Raw genomic sequence first — 21269 nt, forward strand, 5'->3', positions numbered from 1 at the left:
GAATGATGGGCATTTTTCTCTTATCAGATCCACCAGTAGTAGCAGGCGAGTACGGGATGAGAGCCTTCCAGCTGTCAAACGTTGTCAGGCTTGCGGGGAGAGAATGCAGTTTAAAATGCAGGTGACATAATACCCAAACATCCTCCATTTGCTAGTGGGTTTCTGATTAATCGTGATTACCATATATTATCATACCATCAAATTTAATCATATCAATGAATTCCCATCTGCAGCGGTAACAGGAACAGCTAAACACTGTGGTAACAGCTATTAAGTGTGGTGGTTATGAGATTCAGCGCCCCGTTGACTTGACTCGCCGTCCTGCCAGCGCACGTTGTGTGTGCCGGGTAGAGATCGGCTGGGTGGGAGTCTGCACACGTAACTCCGAGCCTTGGGACTCCTGACTGAAATTACATGAAGTGGGTTTCTTGTACAGTAGGTGAGCCAGTAGGCCACATTATAAAAGCTACCTTCTAGAAGTGTGTGCTAAACTGTCATGTTGAGTCTTTGGCTAAGTAAAACTGTTAGGTTGAAATGAAAACCTTTCATGCATCCTTTCATAAATAGTAGACTAAAACTCTTGAGTGCAGTTTACCCTAATCTGTAATGTAACAATCCAGCCAGTGCAGGATTGATGATAATACAGATTGTCAAACTCTCAGAACCTCCTGTATGTGCCAAGAAAATCTTTATGGCCTGTTTTTGCTGATGTATCCTGCAAAGCACACCAATTTTTATCTTTAATACTTGCTTTCTCTGGCGTTTCTGAAGACCCTATAGGTCTGTTAAAATGCATTTTTAAGATAAACTTTGAAAGAGGTCCTATTTTATTATAAAGGACTGGAAAGCACTTCTTCCAAAAAGAATAGAAACTTAAAAAACTTTTTTACGATTGGTCCTTTTGATGCACAAGCCTGTGAAAATTCACAGGGTACACACGGCTGTGTAACCACTACAATTAAGATGTTGAGAGCAGTCCTGCCTCCCGAAGGGCTTCCTCACGCTGCCCTTCTGTGGTCACTCCTCTCCCCCGTCCCAGCCCCTGGCAGCCAGATCGGTTTTTTGTCGCTGAAATCCTGTCCTGGACTGCTGGGGCATGTTTGGTTTGAATCTGGCTTCTTTCCTTTGCCACAGTGCTCTTGAGATTCTTTCATCCAATATGTTGCACCTGTAAGTGGCTCATCTTTTTTTATTGGCAAGTATTATTCTGCCTTATGGATGTACCACAGTCTGTTTATCCATTCACCATGTGGACATTTGGGTTATTTCTAGTCTTTGGCTCTTATGAATAAAGTTGGTATAAACGTGTGCATCGTTTTCTGTATGAATGTAGTTGTCACTAAATAGCTAGGAGTGGGGATTGTGGGTCATGTGGTGGGTGTATTCACAGATGAGAATTTTTAAACAGACTGTGCTCTTAGTTGGTAGAGCTGCTGCTCTGTCCTTTTTTTGAGTGAGGAAATAGCCTTCTTCGAGCACGTACTGTTGAAAATCATTGGGAAAGGAGACAGTGCTTACTGTGTCCTAGAGTTTGCTCGGAGCTTGTGTTCAACAGCCATGTGAAGGGAACATTTTCTCCAGTTTACAGATGGGGAAACTGAGTCTTGGAAAGAATCAGTCGCTCAAGTTCACATAACTGGGTGCAGGAGATGGGGTTGCAGCCATGGCAGTCCGAGTCTCTTAGTCATGGTGTACCTGTCCATTTCTCTCTGAGTATTCAAAAGCACATGAGTAAACTGACAGATTGGATCCAAACTGTATTTAAGATTGTGCTATGGTGAGCGCTGTGAATTGTCACAGACCTGTACCTCTAAAACAAATAATACATTATATGTTAAAAAAAAAAAAAAGATAGGAAGGGAAAAATGAAGAGGGGAAATCGGAGGGGGAGATGAACCATGAGAGACTATGGACTCTGAGAAACAAACTGCTGAGGGTTCTAGAGGAGATGGAGGTGGGGGGATGGGTTAGCCTGGTGATGGGTATTAAGGAGGGCACGTACTGCATGGAGCACTGGGTGTTACCTGAAAACAATGGATCGTGGATCACATCAAAAACTAATGATGTACTGTATGGTGACTAACATAACATAATAAAATAAATGCAATTCAAATCTAAAAAAAAAATAATGACTGTCAGTAAGAGCTGGGCAGGCTGGTACTGTGGTTGGGTGGGATTGTTTGGGGAGGACAAGGGAGGGGTAAGGTGCAGAGATAAAGGGCTTTTCATTGTATGAAATAAGAAATAAATAGGCTTCAGTATGTTCATCAAGAGCAGGGCTACAGTGTGTACTACGTGCCCTGGCTTCAGTGCTGGAGCCGGTACCGTTATCTTCATGTGTTTTAAGTCCATGTGGGGTCCGCCCCATCTGTGAAAGCCAGTGCTTAGCCCTGGGTATGTACTTCTTCAAAGTGTTTAGAAAGCATCTCCCAATACAAAAGTACCTTTTAGGGAATAAATGTAGGTATTAAACAAGGCACAATCTGAAAGAAAAAAGATATATGAAAATACTAAAATAAGAGGATTACTATTGTGATAGAAGAGCATAATTTTAATTATGTCAGGGGTCACTAGTGGTCTTTATTCTCTGCATTTAACCCACATCTAATCAGAATTAACTGAGAGGCGTTCTTAAGTGTCTGTTGGTCTCTTATATAGTTCTTTGCATTTTAAGTGAGATTAATAAATGAAAACATGCTGTAAAGGAAGGCTGTAATTCATTGAAAGATTCATGAAGTTTCAATGACATTGTTAAGGTATTTAATTAGTCTTATTAAAATATACCAAGTGACCCTGTTAGGGAAGCTGATAAGTCATACAATAGCTGTTAGAGCCTCTTTATTCTCTGCATTATACGATTAACTTTGGGCTAAGCAATTTATGCAGAATTCTCATCTTTTTTTTTGTGGTTGAAGTTGTCAGTTCTTCCTGAGTAGGATTAACACAGATAACATCATGTAATTAACAAGAGATGCGGAACACATGAGAGTGCGGTTTGTATAAGAATTATATGAGAATGATAATTTTTTTACTTTAGACTCTTAAAGGGATATAAAGAAAAGCAAAATAGAGCAATTAGTTGAAAGGATTAAGGTAGCCTTTTCTTTCAAAAGGCAGAAGAATTAGTAGTGAAAGTTCTGTTAAATGATGTATTCACAGTTCACTAACAGTCTTAAAATAATTGTGCATTTGATAGAGGGAATTGGTAATTTATTATCTTTTATACCCGTGAAATGATAGAAGTTCTTAAATGAATGCTCCCATCAGGAGAGCCTCCGAGGTGGGGAATGCCAGCCTGGAACCATGGCTTATTCAGCATTACCTGAAGACATATCGGTCACAGCCAGAAGCAGTGTGTGACAGCAGAAAGAGAACTTCATAAAGCAAGAGTCTGAAAATGGGGCTTCGTGTCCTGAGTTATGTGTGGACAGTGGAATGTGGGCTAATCCACTTTTAACTCTCTAAACCTGAGTTTCTTCCCTTAAAGGGAAAGTTGTTTGTTGTGCCTGTTTCTTGGCACCGTATTTGTGAAAAGTACGGTGTGGTACTTGACTTGTTCGGGGTCAGGATGTGAATGAGGCTGCACGTGACAGAAAACTCACTTAACAATGACTTAAACCAAGTGTCTTTACTTCTTGAATAAAAACGAGAAAGTTCTGGGTTGGTATAGCAATTCTCTGATGTTACAGGGACCCATATATTTTTCTCCCCAAATTCCAGGCCAGAAGAGGAGGAAGGATGGGGACAAAAGGTGTGTACCACCCGAGGCAGCCCCTAAGGAGCCTCCTGAGGGACCCCCATCCCACGATGCCAGTGAAGTCTTGTTGGTCAGACCCTAGTCACACGGCTACCCTTGTGACAAGTTCAAGGACTTTTAGATGGGCATGCTGCCCTTTTATTACTTAGGAAGGACTGAAAATTTATACTAGGTAAGCAATTAGCAATCGTTTTCACATGGCTAAAGCTTATGGCTGGAATTTATGTAAATAAAGGAAAAAAAAAGTGACCTCTGTGTTCACAGTGAAACAGAAACCAGTGAGGAAAACGGCACCGTGAGCTTCATGATACCTGCTAATTGTCTAATTTCTGTTTCAAAAAGGCAATACTGATGGTAGTCAATAAGAAGCTTTTAGGATCTTAAAGCTTAAAAATTTTAAAGTTCGTGTAAGTATTCACATTCTGAGGTTCTGTTACCTGTTGAGGCCAGTGGACGCAGTGAGGGGCCTGCGTGTCTTCCCCAGATGATTTCTCCCTTGTGTGTGTCGTGATCTGCCACCTCTGGAGAGGTAACTGTGTGTCACTCTGGTTCATTTCATGTATCAGCCATTGACTTTCTTTCTGACTAATATCTTATAATTTTTTTCTAATCTTTTTTCTAATCTTCCTACCCTCTGGCCCTTACGCAGGCATTTGACGTCTTGGAAATGGGCTTCTTTCTGGTCGGATTTGATGCAGGTGTCAGTAAAGCTCTTTCTCCCCCTGCCAGTGTCGTTGGGCCTGGTCGACGCGCCATAATCAGGCCTACCAGGCGCTCACTGCCCTCCGCCTGGCTATCACACCCGCTGGTGTCAGCCTGTGGTTTCAAGGTTACACTGGCAAAACCCTCTTTTTCCATTCTTATTCTGTTGGACAAACTACCAAAGCCAGAAATTTCCTTGTTTACTCAACTTGAGTCAGCGCTTTCTTCTAAATTGTAGATAACATCTCTGGTCCTGCCTCCTTTATCAGTTTCTCATAGGTTGATCAGATAAGAACTGCTAATTTCTCTTACCATTCAGGCCAGCCGTGGAATTTCCATGGCTGTCTGACTGTAGACTTGTTTTAGTATTTATTGGTTTTCTTGACTCCACAGCACTAACATACTGTCACACAATTACATATACATATGTGATAATGAAACAGTGAGACAGACGACAGAACATGAAATAACTGTTCCTAACAAGCACAGTGGATGAATATGTGTGCTGTGGAGATGGGTGACCCGGGAGTGAGTCCAGGCTCTGCCACTTTCTAGCCGTGTACTGGGTGTGGGGTATTGAAATGCTCAGAAGATTCTGTGAGCAGAATCGCTACCTCATAGGGCATTCTAGGATTGAAGGGGTTAGCAGAGGAGTCCCCTGCAGAGTTAGCTAGCAGCAGTATAGGATGGGCCGTAACCTTGGGTCAGCAGGAGCAGAGCCCAAGATGGGGATTTGGGGGCACAGGATTAGGTAAGGGTGCTGGGGATGCAAGATGGGAAGGGGGTAGAACTCGGCTACTATGCAGTTTCAGGTCAAAGATTCTGGCCCTGGCCTGATCTCAGGGGGTCGGGTGGGAGGGGGCCTCTGGGGCAGCCGGCCATGGACTGTCTCAGGCAGGTCTTGGAGGAGCAGCATCCATTGGCCAGGACAACATTTGCAACAGTTGGGGCCTGCAGCGCCTGCGTGCAAAGGGGACCTGGCGATGGCCCCAGAGTGTCCAGCACAGGAGGATCAGCTGGAGTGCAGTGACTGACCAGCCCTGAGCCTGTAGCGGCTCGGTACTACGAAGTGTTCTTCTCACTCACCTTGCCCTCTGGGCTACTTCCTCTGGGCCCCACAGACCTCTGCATGGTGGGGAAAGGGTGAAGGTCAGTCCTGGGAGTTTGTTTGTAACTGGCCAGGTCTGGAACTGGCCTGCATCACTTCTGCTCACATGCTGTCGGCTGAGGCGTGGTCACGTGCCCAGCCACATTGCCTTGCAGGACTGGCTGGGAAATGTAGCCTGGCGGGTGCTCAGGAAGAAGATGTGGGCACAGACGTGGGGAACATCAGGGGTCTGTGTCCTTGGTGGGGAGGAAGGCGGCTAATTTTTATATAAAGCCAAATAGCCCCATAAATAACAGATTTGTATTTCATGAGCCTCCTGCGACATTAACAAGATAATTACATTCACTTTTTCTTATTGACTTCTATGATCTTGGACAAATTGCCATATAGATCTATCCAGATTTGCCTCAGTTCTAGAAATGGCATTTATTTTTATATTATATAATTTTTGGTTTAGTTTTTTACGTTTTACAAATGGCTTTTTATTTTTATATATTTACATTTTATTTATGGATATATTTATCATGCTGTTAGGGTAGTATGGTCAGGTTTGCCATTATGCCGACTTGCTCCCACCATGTTTTATTTTACTCTTCCTTGAGTATTTTCTGGGTGAAAGAGTATAGTTCTAACTTGTTGATCTGTATTTACTTTTAGGATTGACCCGTAAAAATGCCTTGTTATCATATGTGTGGTGCACGATTATTGCTAAGTACTACCGTTTGGATAAATGAAGTGGTTATTTATTTTTCATTTTACTCTGGTTCTTCTGTGTGGTTTATATGAGTATCCTGCATCTTACAGGTGTATGATTCTTATTTTTTTTTTAAGATTTTATTTATTTATTTGAGAGAAAGAGCATGAGAGGGGGCAGAGGCAGAGGGAGAAGCAGGCTCCCCCCGCTGAGCAGGGAGCCTGACACTGGGCTCGATCCCAGGACCCTGGGATCATGACCTGAGCTGAAGGCAGACGCTTAATGACTGAGCCACCCCAGGTGCCCCACGGGTGTATGATTCTTAAATTCAGTCTACAGCCCAGAAGGAAACTGGCCTGGGCTGTGCTCCTTAAAACAGCAGCGTTGGAAGGATAGCCCACAAACCGTCCATCTAATTTTCATTCTTCATTTTCTGTTCTCTAAAAATAGGGGGATGGTTGCAGGATGGAGGAGTCCATGTTCATCTCATTTTTCCTCTGTTTTACATCACAGTAGAGCAAGTTAAAATGATTTCTATCCTACAGTTAAGTCAGAGAACTGGATTCTGTTGATGTTGGCTTCTCTTTGGTCCTGGTGCGCTGTGTTATGTTCTCAGTCTGCTCGGCCCAAGAGCCTCTGGGGCTCGCTGCCCAGTGCCTCGTCGGTCCATTCCAGCCTCCCTTATGTCCTTCCTAGAGCACTCAGCCGTCTACTGTCTGTGTGCTTTGTGGGCAGCCAGGGTTTAACCCACTGTGGTATTTTAGATTCGAATGTGGGGCTGGGATTTCCTTGCTATTAGAAATAGGCGGTTAATTCGTTAAATATTTGTAAACGTCTGTGTACCAGGCCCTGTGCCAAGCATGAAAATATACTGGTGAATAAAAGAGATCGTGGTCTCACCCCTCACGGACCTGTCAGTCGAAGGGCAGAGAGCAGTGGGAGTGGATGTGCGACAGGGCGTGGGATTGCTGGGGTGTTGGCAGCTCCTCTGTGAAGCCTCCTCCTGTGACTCAGGGGTGAGAATGCAGGAAGGGGGCCTGCGCTGGTCTGTTTTGCACGGTTTAAGGAGACATGGTGCTTGTCAGCAGCTCTGTGTTAGGTTTACAGTATGGAATGCTGTCTACAAAAATGTCACGTACAAGTGACAGTAATGGCAAACACTGTGAACTTCTGTTACTTGCCGGGTACTGTCATAGGTACTTTGAACGTGTTCTTTCATCTTCTCCCATGAGAAACACGTCCCATCAGTATCCCTGCCTTTTATAGATAAGAAAACGGAGACCCAGAGAGGCTCGGTTGCATGCTTAGGGCTGTGCTCGGTGATGGGAGGGCCGGTGCTGCCACCTGCTTGCTCAGCCTCTGCTAGCCAGTGCCTTTCGGAGAGACGACGAGCTGGAAGACAGGTTCTGTCTGAATAGTGACTGATGAAGAAAGGATATGGGGGGGGGCCTTGTTCCATATTGCTAACGTTTGAATGCTTGTGTCTAAATGCAATTAGGCAGCACGTAGATAATTAGTAAAAGGAAAGAAGGTCTGGAAAGAGATGAAAATCACAGTATTAGAATTCTAAAGGGGGCAAGATTTATGATCTCAATATATTTTCAGTTTAATACAAAAATGTCTTTAGAAGTTATGAATATTTAAAATAATCTCCCAGGAATGTACCTAGTTCTCAGCTTGGAATTTTTATTGAAAACTAACCACATTGGTTTCTCTTTGCGTTCATTCTCATAATTCAGTAACTGCTTCCTTTTAGAAACGGATGAAGGGGCTGAGAATACTTTCCCTGATCTCAACCTGTGGCGAAGTCAAAATCAAAACTTAGCAGACCTGCGTATAATGGAAAGGAAGCCAGTCTGCTTTTCCAGTTACATTTCGCCTTATCTATAATGAGAAAACCTATCTTTTGGAGGACTTGAAATTAACTCTCTAATGGAAGGAGAAAAGGAAGGCTGTGAGGAACCCTGTTGTCGCAGCCACGTGGCCAGTCCTGTCTGGGGCTTCCTCAGCAGGGGAGGGGCATGGGGCAATAAAACGCAGTCGTTGAATTTATCGCTTCCGACAGATTTCAGAAGAAACCGAGTATTTTCCATTTCTCTGTAAACCCTGCGTGATGTAAGCCCGGCGCGAAAACTAGCAGGAAGTACCGAGCCTTCACATACTAAATCACGAAGAAAGCCATGGTTTTTAGTCAAGACAGAAAAGTCAGGAGCCTCTTTCCGCTTCTCGTAATTATGAGTAGAGTCAGGACGGAAGGTGAGCAGAAACTGCTGGTCCCTGCGTGAAGGAGTGCCAGCTCCAGAGGCAGTTGCCTGGGCCCGACTTGGGCCTCCGGTCCGAGGCGTGGGTGACACGGACGGAGATGCTGTGCACACTGGGTCCTGTAGGGCACTCACTCACGGGAAAGGAGTGCGGGTGGGGTTTGCCTGGGGCAGGAAACGGCAGTGCTGATCCGGGAGCGGTTCGGTACCGTGGAGAAATGACACTTTGCTCTCCCCTTTGGTGGAGTGGGTGAAACAGTTGGTACGTTTGTAAGAAGTTCCCACAATGAATGCCACCGCTTTCCAGCTCTTGGTACAACACAGGACCTCAGGGCTGAGTGGAAATAACCCAAGGACTCCCCCTCTTTCTCAGAAAGTACGTTTTATTCTGTCTGTCCTCTTCTCTGAACTGTGTCCCTGCGTCTGTGTTTTTTCAGCTCCTTGACTGATGCAGTGCATGAGTTACGAGCCCTGAAGTTTGCTGACTCAAGTTCAGGAGGAAAGCTTGCCAACAAATCAGTAGTGTAATACTTTCAACCCTGGTCATAATTTAGTGTACCGTTCCTACTTTTTAGTGAAAAATCTGACCAATAGAGTGAAAGTTAGCAGCAAGCACATTATTCATGCTAGAATGTTCTATGTCGATGGAGGGGAATGAAAGCAGATAGGACACAGGATGCAGACAGCATTGCAAGGCAAGAGAACTGGGAGTCCCTATCAGCCCAGAGGAGGAGCACCTCACGTGGTAGGAGCATTAGAGAGGACAGCGCTGCGAGGGCGGAGGGACCAGGAGATGCTCGGAGATGGCCGAGTATCCTGGGCAGTAGGTGAGACACTGCCGAGGGACACTGAGAGGCCAATTGAAGTGAAATCCACACTCTTAGTGATTGCAGCTTTATCCAGCAGCACTCAGTGGTGTGTGGAGAAGTGGGGCATGTGGGTGGGTACGTGGGCCATGGGCCATGTGCCGGGCAGATCTCCCGAAATTGTGAGCCGGCCAGATGGAGCTGGCAAGAGAGGAAAGTAGGGCAGGAGAAAATGGAGCGCCTGTACCGAGGACTTACAGGAGAAGCCCTTCTCTGTAGAGATTTTGCATTTTGGCTGAGACAGCGAGTAGAGTGAAAATTTGCCAAAGAGGGGGATGAGGTATGAAATATGGAAGTTTGTGTATGACGTGATGGTTTCCAGAATTCATAATTCTGTTGACTTGTAGGCTCTTGTTTTCCTAAGTCAAGGGAAAATCTGGTTTTTAAAATCCCCAAATTTAGTAATTTTGATAAGATTTATATCATATGGGTTGAAACTTCCCCTGCTTCATTTTCATGTTAAGAATAAAATGAACCCTTTGGGAGCTTTTAACTTGTTTTTCTTGAGTATTGAAATCTCTGATTTTAAAAAAAAAATAGGGGCACCTGGGTGGCTTAGTCGGTTGGGCATCCAACTCTTGCTCTGGGCTCAGGTCTTGATCTCAGGCCCCACACTGGGCTTCACACTGGGCATGGAGCCTACTTAAAACATGATAATCATAAAATAAATAAAATTTAAAAGAAAATAGAATGATGTCACCGTGGGCAAATTATTTAATGTCCTGAGTTTCCGTTTCCTTGGCTGTGAAATGGGTCTCGTGCTCCTGCTGTGCTTTCGTGTTCATGAGCTCAGGTGGTCGGGGTGCTGCACAGAGCTTGGTGTGGAGTATGTAAGGCACCAGTGACGAATGTGGCCATTATGCCCAGGGACTCGGGGCCCTAGGGGCCCCAGTGCCCATGGGTCTTTACTCTGAAGTAGGTGCTCATACAGTATCAATACTCGACTGGCTCACGTTGGCTTTACCAAGGTGGTTTATTGAAATCCTGGGCAGATCACTGCAGTCGTTAGTCACCGTGCCATAGGGGCTGTGTCTGGAGCGTTGGCTCACATGTGCAGAGGCTGGGCATCTGTGCGAAGTAGAAGTGTCTCCCGTTGTGGTTTGCTGGTAACTAGACCTTAGCCTTGGTTTACACCCTGCCCTTGGCTCTGGCTCAGTTCTCTGGCCTCCTGACCTGGCTTCCCCTGGGCTGCAAGACCAGCCAGAGGAAGAAGACAATTGTCATTGGATCCAGGTAACCCACCCATTTCCAGACCCAGCACTTCACCAGGCCATTTCCTGAGTCCCGTTGCCGCCCCCACACCCTGCATGCAGGCCGACCCACAGGTTCCCTGGAAGGTCGCTCCAGCACTAGTCCAGGTGTTATGACTTGGTCTTTAAACTTGTTACGTGGTTCTCAGAACTTGGACGGACCCAGTGCCCCCAAGAGGTGACTTGGGTCCCACGGTTCTCCAGGGCAGTTCTCCTGGACTCTCCCAGTGGTGACAGCCCTCCCTCTTGCTGGCGGGCCATTTCCACGCCTGATGGGCTTTTCTGGAGCTCTTCATGGGTGCTATTCCGTTTACTGTGCATTGTTCTTACGATGCTACAGGGAGAACAGATTTTTAAGGAGAGAGGGAAGGTAAATGCAGTTTGCAAAAACATTTTCAATGTTGTAAGATGCTGTCACATTTAGAGGCAACAGCTAAGTGTATTAGTAATGAGATGACAGAAAAGGAGTTAGAATTTCAAGTTTATGAGAAAGGAGTTTGATTTTTAAAAGTTGAGAAATACTGGCTGAGTTTCAAAGAAGATGTTTTTAAATGAAAATTATTTTGATGATCTGTATAATTAATGAATTCTTTCTGGAGAAGTGAAAAAAATTGGTGAGGGTTTCTTTAAATGCCTCACCCCCCCCAAAAAAAAAACAAAGAAAGAATGCAAATGTGGTGCTTTTAAAGATCTCTATGAATACTTAAAAGGCCAACTAAAAAGTGAAGTAATTTAGTTTGTCTCTAAATAGAGTTCTAGTGGAAGAATGTTAATCTGTCCGAGTTCAAAGTGTCTTATCCAGTGGAATCTGGCTTTGAAACATGTCTTTTGTAGCAGTACGTATATGGCAGGGTTTCTTAAATAGTTCACACTGTCCTGTTACATTGGAGCTTGCTGATGTTTATTATGGTGCACATTCAATGTCTTTTTCTTCTTTAGAAATAAAGCGGCTTCGTAGCTGTAGCTTATAGTTGTGTTCAAAAGGCAGCAAGTTACAGCATGTTCGAGATGATCAGTGCCAAGGACACTGGAAGTAGACATTTAGCCTTTCAGATTAATGGGCAAGAAGGGTCAATAATCACATAGATTTCAGTAAGCTTAAAGATAATGTTCTTGTTCTGCTGTAGTGATATTGGAACATGGAATTCATGTTTCAGGGCTGCATTTTGATGTTTGTTTCTTTGATGGTAGGATCACTTTGTAACATCTAGTTATATATGGGGGGGCTACAGGAGGCAGTTACTGGATGTTTTCACGTTGGAACCACGTATGCATCCATTTCTGGAAATGGCCGACTATTTTCCTGCCTCTCATCTTGTTTTCCCTTTGTTCCATAGGGCCCTCCAGAGTTCCCGCAGCACGCACCTGGGCCTGTACCCAGCAATTTCAGCCAGCCCCCACGACTTCCCCTCCAGGACCAGTGGAGGGCCCCGCCCCCCCCGCAGGAGCGAGACCCTTTCTTCTTAGGAGGTAAAGGACCGTGCAGGCTCACAGAACGAAGTCGTATTGGGTGATGTGCCTGAACACATTCATGTTTTAAACTGAATTGAGCTTCCAGTAGGAGATTTTTGTGACGATTGTCAGATTTTTGTATCAGAGCACTTCCTGTCATTTCAGATGCTAAAATTGGACATTGTTGGTTTCTGCAATGTGAGAATCTCGTACAAAGGAGGCAGTCCTCTCTAGAAAAGGAGTAATGAAGTAATCTAGAAATAAGTTGTAAAATGTAGCATTTATCTTCTACCCACCACTTGTAATTTTTGTTCTCAGTAAGATGGTACATAAAACTGCTGTTATGTGACAGGCGTGTTGTGTACAAGCCGAAGGTAATGTTGCACCACTGTTCAGTTTCAGGTGAACCAAGGTTCCCGAGTCATCTTTTCCTGGAACAGCGAAGCCCCCCTCCGCCGCCACCGCCCCCCACGCTTCTTAGCAGCACCCACCCAGTGCCCACCCCTAGTCCCTTACCGTTCACTCAGCCTGGACCCGCGTTTAATCAGCAGGGACAGCAGCCTGTGTTCCCCAGAGAGAGGCCCGTCAGGCCAACTCTCCAGCCACCAGGTCCAGTGGGGATCCTTCACTTTAGCCAGCCAGGCTCAGCGGCCACGCGGCCTTTCATCCCTCCTCGGCAGCCCTTCCTGCCTGGCCCGGGACAGCCGTTTCTGCCCACCCACGCACAGCCTAACCTGCAGGTATGCATCTTGGCAAGCTGCATGGAGGAGGGGTGCACCTGGAGCTTTGGATCTTTGTGTTTCATAAAATGAAGTTTCCTGTTGCTGAGTCTTCTAGAATGTGGAGATTGTGTAAAGAATAAGGGTTTAGTCTTAAACGTGCTGCTTATTAAAGGCAACTTTCTTGACAATATTGTTTTTTTCCCTAATTGTAGGAGAAATGGAAAAAAGTGATTGTCATTTTGGGGGAAATGAAAAAATTCAGTATTCAGATTTTTTCAAGGTGGTACTGCTAATAAAGTTAGGACATGTTTGGATAATACTTTCGCTCATCATTGCAAGATTCCTGAAAGGTTCACCAGTGGAAATAAAGTTCTTTGTCAAATTATGTTCCTACAAAATGTAATAGAAAGATTCTTTGCATGGAGGGGAAAACGGAGTTGCTGTTCCCCTGTTGTTTGAAAGATTTGAGTGCCCTCTGCTGTAGGTTGTGTTCCATGGGGGGCCTGGAGTTTCTGTGAGATCCTTCTTGCCCTGTATGATTCTGCTCAGATTTAAACTTACTGTTAAGATACAGAATGATGATACTTCAGTCAACTATTTAGACACACATAGACTATCGAAATTAAAAAAAAAAAAAAACGATTATTTCATGTGTTAAAGTAGGATAAAATATTTTTTTTTATTAAAAAATATGAATACATCTCTGTTGCTTAAATATTTGAGTATTTAAAAAGGAAATTAAGAAATCCCATCATGTAGGAACGGTCACCACCAGCATTTGGGTGCTTGTGGTTTCCCAGGTTGTCCTAGCGCATCCTGTCGCCATGCTCTTGTTAACACAGTGGCAGGATCTCCTGTTCATGAATTAGCTCTCACTGCATCATTTAAACACTGCGCAAGTTTACATTTCGTGGCGGCCACTACTCTTTGGACATGTTTACTGCTTTCAGTACTTTGGTATTAGAAACAGTGCTGCGGGCACCATCCTTAACGTTGTGTGTGTTTGCATCCTTAGTTGTTTCCTTAGAACAAACACCTGGAGTTTTGGGGTTGAGAGAACTCAGAGCAAATGCATAATGAATGAGCATAGCTTTGGGCTTTCTGCTACATTTAAGACCATGTTACCTCTGTCCACAGATTCTGAAATGGAATCTCAGCACCACTTCAAGTTTCTAGTGCTGGGGGTTTTAAGGGGATGGCCGTATTGGAAAGTCACTAGTATATACATTTAAAAACCGTTGTTTCTCTTTCTTTTGGCACGGAAGGGGCCTCTGCACCCCCCACTGCCCCCTCCGCACCAACCGCAACCCCAGCCCCAGCAGCAGCCCCCGCTCCAGCCGCAGCACCAGCCTCCGCTCCAGCCGCCCCCGCAGCACCAGCCGCCCCCGCAGCCGCCTCACCAGCCGCAGCACCAGCACCACCACCACCTCTCCGTCCCGCCCCCGCCGCTTATGCCCATGTCGCAGCCCCAGTTTAGGCCTCACGTCCAGACGGCCCAGCCTCCACCCAGCAGCGGCCGGATGCAGTGCCCCCAGCGCCAGGGGCTGAGGCATGTGAGTGTCTTCCCGGGGGCAGAACCTGGGAGCTGGAATATTTTCCAGTTCTGATTTATTTACTGAACACGTGCAGTACGTTTCTCTAAAGCGAGTGTATGTTTAACAGACTGCCTAGGAAACGGGATTTTTTTGACTCTAGAAATTAATGATGTCCCGTTTGTGCCTGAAAGACTGCATTGATATTCTGTACTTCCTCATCTTTGTGTACGGAGATATTTTCATAGTGATAGATAGTATTATTCGTAGACACATAATTTTAGCAAATACTTGTGGGTGGTGGGCTCTCTGCCTTTGCCAGTAGCCTACTTTTGATGGTGAGATCGTCTCTATCTCCTTGGGCTCTGAATAAATAAGTAAATGAATTCAGGAAGAATTGTCTGACTAGCCTCTGTTGCTAGGCACCATTCCAGTTCCTGGGAATGCACCAGTGAACCAAAGAGACCAGTTTCCTGCCTTCATGACGCCTGTATTTAATGGTGGGAGATTAACAGTGTATTCAGTTGTGCGGGTACAGGCTCAGGTACCATCAGCTAGGGTGTGACTCATCTTGCATTGAAGGAAACTAGGAAACGGGCATTGCTCCACAAACACAAGACAGTAGCCATTGCTATCGCCGTGTTCTCCATTAAATAACTCCGTAAAGAGGCGAATGGTTAGAGTGTTGGGCCAAGGGGAGGTAGTTGGGTTTTCCTTTTAGTATTGTCCCTTTGACCTGCAGCTTCAAGCATGCCACTTAGCTACTTTTAATTTCAATTTTTCTCATACCGGCTTCTTTCTTTCTTAAAGTAGTATTGAGACTAACTAACATGGTATAAGAAACGAGAAAGGACTTGCGGAGAGGTGCATCGGAGCTGAGGCTTCACTGCGTCACAGCAGTGGCGGTTGTGTCCCCGGCCTCGTGCCCTGAACGCTGACCTGGCGCTCTCCGAGCTCGTCCTCTCCCGGCCATCTCCCTACCTGTACGCTCCTCTGGCTCTGGGCTCTCTGCTAAGAATCCGGGGAAGGAGCATGACTAAGAGTTTCCTCTCGGGTAAAACTTTGGAGCGCGTTTCTTGTGCAGGGTGCAGTTTTCTCAGGATACTGACTCACTGCTTGATTCTTTTCTTGTTCCACCTTAAATTTAGGGGCCCGGTAAAAGTGATGCCAGCAATCCTTTGTTAAAAATGTCAGTCCCCATCCTCAGTCACCAACTGCAGTCCCTGGTGTAGTTTCTGTTCAGGAGGAGCCTGTCTGTAGACAAGTGGGATAACCTTGACCAGTCGTGACGCTCAGCAGTAGTGTGTGTGCTGCCCCGTAGAGCAGGAATGTTACACGCGGAAGAGAGGGTTCACCGGGGAAGTTGTCTGCACCCCAGAAGGAGAAGTCACTTACTAATTAAAGTGATTTTTACAGTATTTTTATCTAATCACGTGCCTTTTTATGTTCTTTCTCCAAGTATCCAGTTGTAATTCACATTTCTTCCTTCTTGTGGTAGAATACAACTTCTCAGAATGTAACCAAACGGCCAATGCAGCAAATGCAGCCAACTGCTCCGAGAAACAGTAATCTGCGCGAGTTGCCCATAGCGCCGTCGCACGTGATGGAAATGAGTAGCAGCCGCTGCTCTTCCACACCTGCAGCTCCCGGGAAGCCGATCGCCAGCACGTCCCCACCCACGAGGCCGGGGGGTGGGCCCAGGAGCGCACAGGGCAAGACTGAAGCCAGAGTCAAGCCAGTCAGCCCTGTGGTTCAGCCCAAAGAGGAGGCAAAAACAGAACCAGAGGTAAGACCATTTTCAATAAAAAATACTTGAAGCCTTATAATCAACTTGTACCTCTTAGTGTACTCTCGTCCAGTGAGTTTTTCGTGAAACCTTCACTTTGTCCAACCACATCCTTCTTTGAACCTAACAACCTTGTCCATGTGGGACACACTTTCATCCTCACGGGTTTATGATGTTAGGCAGTGTTTCTGTGTTTGTGTAGTTGTAGTTGATGCTGTAGAACATGTTATCTCCTGGGGTGGGGGGGTAGCGAATTATTGAATCTGTTTACCTGATGCTTCCGTGCGATGGGGATTCAGTCCCAGGCTGCTCCCTAGAAATACACATGCAGCAGTTGAGCAGTATCTGTGAGACGTAGGTTCTAACCAAGCATAGGAGTCTGCTGTCCATAGGTTAGTAACATGCCCAGGGAAGGGTCCACCATTGCTAGCAGTGGCCTTTGTGTCTAAGATGTGGGAAGAGATCAGTATGTGGAAGTTACACCAGTATTTTTAAAAACGATGTAGAATGTATATAGTAAGTTAGTATCATTTATTAACATAATATAAATATCGGCGTGAAGAATTTCCTGAGGTAATATAGGTGTGAAAGAATAAGTCACGTTTTCTTAATCAGTTATCTTTCCATTGAAATTTGGGGGTGGGGTCAGATTTTCCTAATAAAAAATTTTTTATAAGATTTATTATTTATTTTTTAGAGAGAGAGCATGTGGAGGGGAGGGGCAGAGGGAGAGGGAGAGGGAATCCCAAGCCGACTCCTCGCTGAGTGCGGAACCTCACTCGGGGCTTGATCTTACGACCCTGATATCACGACCTGAGCCAGAATCAAGAGTTGGATGTTTAGGGGTGCCTGGGTGGCCTCAGATGGTTAAGCGTCTGCCTTCGGCTCAGGTCATGATCCCAGGGTCCTGGGACCAAGCCCCACATCGGGCTCCCGGCTCAGTGGGAAGCCTGCTTCTCCATCTCCCTCTCCCCCTCCCCCTGCTCAAGCATGCTCTCTCTCTCTTTCTCTCTGTATCTCTGTGTCTCAAATGAATAAATAAAATCTTAAAAAAAAAAAAAGGTCAGATGTGTAACCAACTGCACCACTCACATGCCCAGGTTTTCCCAATAAATTCTTGCAGCAGTGGTAATGTAATGTTACCACATGAGGAAGTAAACACAAAGTCAGAATACAGTGTTAACATTTACTAAGATCATATTAGAAGAAGGGGTGAGTTTTTTTATTTTAAGATCAATATATGAAAAAATTAGGTAGATTTATAAAGTGGGTCAGGGTAGTTTATAAAAAGAAAGTTTTGCTAAAAATTTTATCTTGCTTATAGTCCTAATAGCTAGCTCCTTGTATATGTAACCTGATTTGGCTCAGAAAAATTAAGTCTCGTGACACTTTATTTTTCTAGTAACAGTGGCTGAATAAAATGAGTGAAATGAGCTTTAGGCAAACCACTGGCCACTTTGGGCTGTCCTTGTCACAGCAGTTGATTGGAGCAGGCTTCTGGGGAAGTTTTCTCTAGAACCCAGCAGGTGCTTTGTATGTGAAGCAAGACTTGCAGGGAGCCGTAGCGTAAGTTGGATGTCTTTTTAAAGATTTTATTTATTTATTTCACAGAGATAGCAAGAGCCAGGAACACAAGCAGGGGGAGGGGGAGAGGGAGAAGCAGGCTCCCCGCCGAGCAGGGAGCCCGATGTGGGTCTCGATCCCAGGACCCTGGGACCATGACCTGAGCCGAAGGCCGACGCTTAACGACTGAGCCGCCCAGGCGCCCCTGAGTTGGATGTCTTAATGTGTTCACTTGTCATTCTGTGGACGTGTGCAGTGGGACCAAGAGTGAGACTGTTCTACTTTTTAAGAAGTCTTGTCTTCGTTTGGCTTGGGTAAACGTGGTTTATTCTCTTACGTTCGCCCAGTTGGTAACGGTGTAATAAAGGACAGATCTTTGTACAAGTATTTCCTCCTGTGTACCTGAACATACATTAATTCTTCCTTGTTTGGGGAGAATCCTTGGAGAATGTGGATTATTCCCGTGTTGAAACAGCGGGCGCTCTGGACCTGCCGCTTCCCCCGGCGGTCTGCCTCTCCCTGAAGGCCGCGGCCCCGCTTTGAGCTGTGTCCTCATCCCCGTTTGTCTGTCTTCTCCTAACGTCGTGTCTTGCTCGGGGTGTCTCCCTGAGCCCTTATCTGCCTTCAGATTTGCTGTTTCAGCTCTGTCTTAGACTTTGCAAGCAGATAACCAAGGTGGTTGGAATGGATTCTGAAATGCCCGGCAAGTCCTCATGAGGCCCGACTCTGTCCTGTAGGTCATTGCGTGGGTTCTAGGAGCACCCACGGACTCCTCAGCTGCCTTTTGGTCTTAATTCCTAATTCTTAAGGTTAATTTGTTATTGGCTAAATTGTAGCGAGATTAAATCCTATTATGTTCTTTTGTAAAGGATCTCCAGTTTAGGGTATCTACGATTTTTAAAAAGAAAATTATTGTAATTCTTAACAAATGCTTAACTTTTAGTAAACTTTCCTCATGGGATGCTTTTTATGAAAGTTACTGAACTTTCTCAAAAATTTTTTGGGTAGACTTTCAGAGTGGTTTGGGGCTGGCATATTAAAAGCACTCCTTACATACCATTAATATTCCAATACTGCAATTGGCAGCATTTTGATTCTGTGGAGAGTGCATGAGTTCAAGGTCAGAGAGATTGACTTGTGCTGTTCATTATAACCAATTATTCTGTGACAAATGAGTTTGAGATCAGGCTGAAAATTCTGTACGAAAAATCAATAGTTCTAATCAGGCCCTTTCAGGTCATTTACACCCACCTTTTGTTGGTTCGTCAGAGAAGAGCCAGATAAAACCTCTGTGACAGCATGGTCTCCCTACCGTTGCCTTTCCATTCGAAACATATTTTGATATCTTAAATGAACAGTTTAATTGGTTTCAAACTTGTAAATGAGTGGAAATTTACATTATTTCAATAGTTTTTAATATTCTGATAAGATTTTCCAAATTAGCTTGAGCTGTGTGTAATTTTTTCCCCTCCCCAGAGGAAGGGGTTATACGTAAAGTCTACAGGCAGATTTTGAATGGCTTCTTTTCGATCCTGAATGGATCGTTTTTGGAAGGTGCATTTTCTTAGTCTGTTGCGCTAACCCGGGTCGGCCCCCCTCGCCTCGTCCTCCGCACTGAAGCAGGCCTGTGTTCTCTTGCAGTTTCCAGACGAAGACGAAGAAACGAGGCTGTATCGCTTGAAGATTGAAGAGCAGAAGCGCCTTCGGGAAGAGATCCTCAAGCAGAAGGAGCTGCGCCGGCAGCAGCAGGCGGGAGCGCGGAAGAAGGAGCTGCTCGAGAGGCTGGCCCAGCAGCAGCTCCACCTGCCCCCGGCCTCGGCGGAGCCGGAGCAGCCGGCGGCCTCCCCGTCGCCCACCAATGGGAACCCACTGTTACCCTTCCCAGGTGCACAGGTCAGACAAAACGTGAAAAACAGACTTCTCGTGAAAAACCAAGATGTCACTCTTTCCAATGTTCAGCCCAAAACGTCAAATTTTGTGCCATCTGGTGCTAACATGCAGTATCAAGGACAACTGATGAAACCGTTGAAACCTTTGAGACAGGCCAGAACCGTACCTCAGAGTCCAGCTCAGCACAAAGTCCTGCAGGTAAAACCTGCGGACGGGGAGGGGCCGCCACCCCCCTCACAGACCGCTCGAGTGGCGTCCCTCCAGGGCCGGCCCCCGGACGCCAAGCCGGGCGCGAAAAGGACTGTCATGCACCGGGCAAACAGCGGTGGCGGAGATGGGCCGCACGTCAGCTCCAAGGTCAGGGTGATTAAGTTGTCAGGCGGGGTAAGTTGACGAGGTAACTGGTGCCTCTTGGAATCTGTGCTTCACTCAGAATGTCCTAATTCCCAGAGAAGGGTTTTGGAGAAAGGGAAGTCGGAACCGCCTCTGTTACAGTCAGGTGGTCTAGCCTGTCCGTCCTTGCAGTCGGTGACGAGAGTTGTCATTTAGATTCTCTTTCCGACTGAGACCCATGTTGTCTATCTTGAGTCTTCATGGAAGACCAATGTGACAGTCCCCAAACTAGGTGTTTCTCAGTTTTAGCTTATTTTTGTAGGTAATTTGTGATAGAACCATCAAGTTTGTTTTAAAAATAAAATTTCCTTTACCACAAAACAATCTTTTATGTGTAGCTCTAGATTCAGTGAGCACCTGTGGGTGGGGGGCAAGTGTGTATATTGTGTGGCTCCTTTTAAGCAGCATTGTTTTGGAGGCTGTTTCCTGTCTTCTCTTTTCAAGCTAATCTCCCCTGTTGTAAAAAAACAAAAGGAGCAACAGAATTCTAAAGTGAAATAACGTATGATCTTACCACATGCTTTCAGAAGTGGGGCGCGCTTCATTGCTTTCTTTCCTTTCGGACGGTGCTGCCCCTTCTAAATCATTTTTAGCGAGGCACAGTCATTGCGGTTTGGATGAATTCTGTACTCAAAATATTAACACAGTTGCCGCAGACAGATGCCCCCCCTGTGGAAGATTCTCTGTCAGGGAACACTCCGTTAGCACCCGTACCTCCTTACCGAGCCACATGCTCTTGACCTGCTCACAGAAGGTGACTCGCCTCTCCTGTGTCGATGGCCCTGCACTGTGCGTCAGGATGGGCGGTGCTCCTCTTCATGTGCCGTCTGTACTGTGCGTTGAGGAAGGAGGGAAGAACTGCAGACGCAGGCTGTTAGCAGGCCAGTGAAACCCAAGAGTGCGGGCGGCCATGGCTCTCCATGCATCTGGGAGGGGTGTGGAGGGGTGTGTGGCTGTGCTGGCTCAGGAACAGCTCGTTGCTGGTTGTTTAAGGAGTTGAGTTCCATTTTATTTCTAGGTCTGTAGACTAGAAGTGTGACTTTCTCACGTGCGATAAGAAAAACTTTGATAGAATAATAAGAATTGGAAATTCCATCTTCAGCAGAGGCTGTGCTGTTTCTTCAAATCTGTTTTTTCTCACCTCCATTCATTGTGATTCAGAGTGTGGACAAGCAGATGGCCTCTATCACATTAGCTTGTTTTATCATTGTATGAATTTGTTTTCTTCAGGCGAGAGCCCAAGCATTAAGCAGTTTCATGGTATCTGTGATCTTCTGTTTTGACCTTGTTTCA

At 45.7% G+C, this 21269-nt stretch overlaps 1 protein-coding gene across 12 annotated transcripts in view; it reads left to right on the plus strand.

Moving 5' to 3' along the window:
- Positions 1-21269, plus strand: part of RBM33 (RNA binding motif protein 33) — a 127500-nt gene that overhangs the window by 70776 nt on the left and 35455 nt on the right. For 6 of the 12 annotated variants that reach the window (XM_027573023.2, XM_027573021.2, XM_027573022.2 and 3 more), the window contains 5 exons: positions 11976-12108; positions 12487-12830; positions 14078-14365; positions 15843-16130; positions 19335-19967. In XM_027573023.2, coding sequence (XP_027428824.1) covers positions 11976-12108; positions 12487-12830; positions 14078-14365; positions 15843-16130; positions 19335-19967 — 1686 coding nt within the window. The remainder of the gene's footprint in view (positions 1-11975; positions 12109-12486; positions 12831-14077; positions 14366-15842; positions 16131-19334; positions 19968-21269) is intronic. The other 6 variants (XM_027573027.2, XM_027573026.2, XM_027573031.2 and 3 more) reach the window with 3 other exon arrangements.

This window comes from Zalophus californianus, chromosome 12 (genome assembly GCF_009762305.2).
Source record: "Zalophus californianus isolate mZalCal1 chromosome 12, mZalCal1.pri.v2, whole genome shotgun sequence".
In the NCBI taxonomy this organism is placed as follows: domain Eukaryota; kingdom Metazoa; phylum Chordata; class Mammalia; order Carnivora; family Otariidae; genus Zalophus; species Zalophus californianus.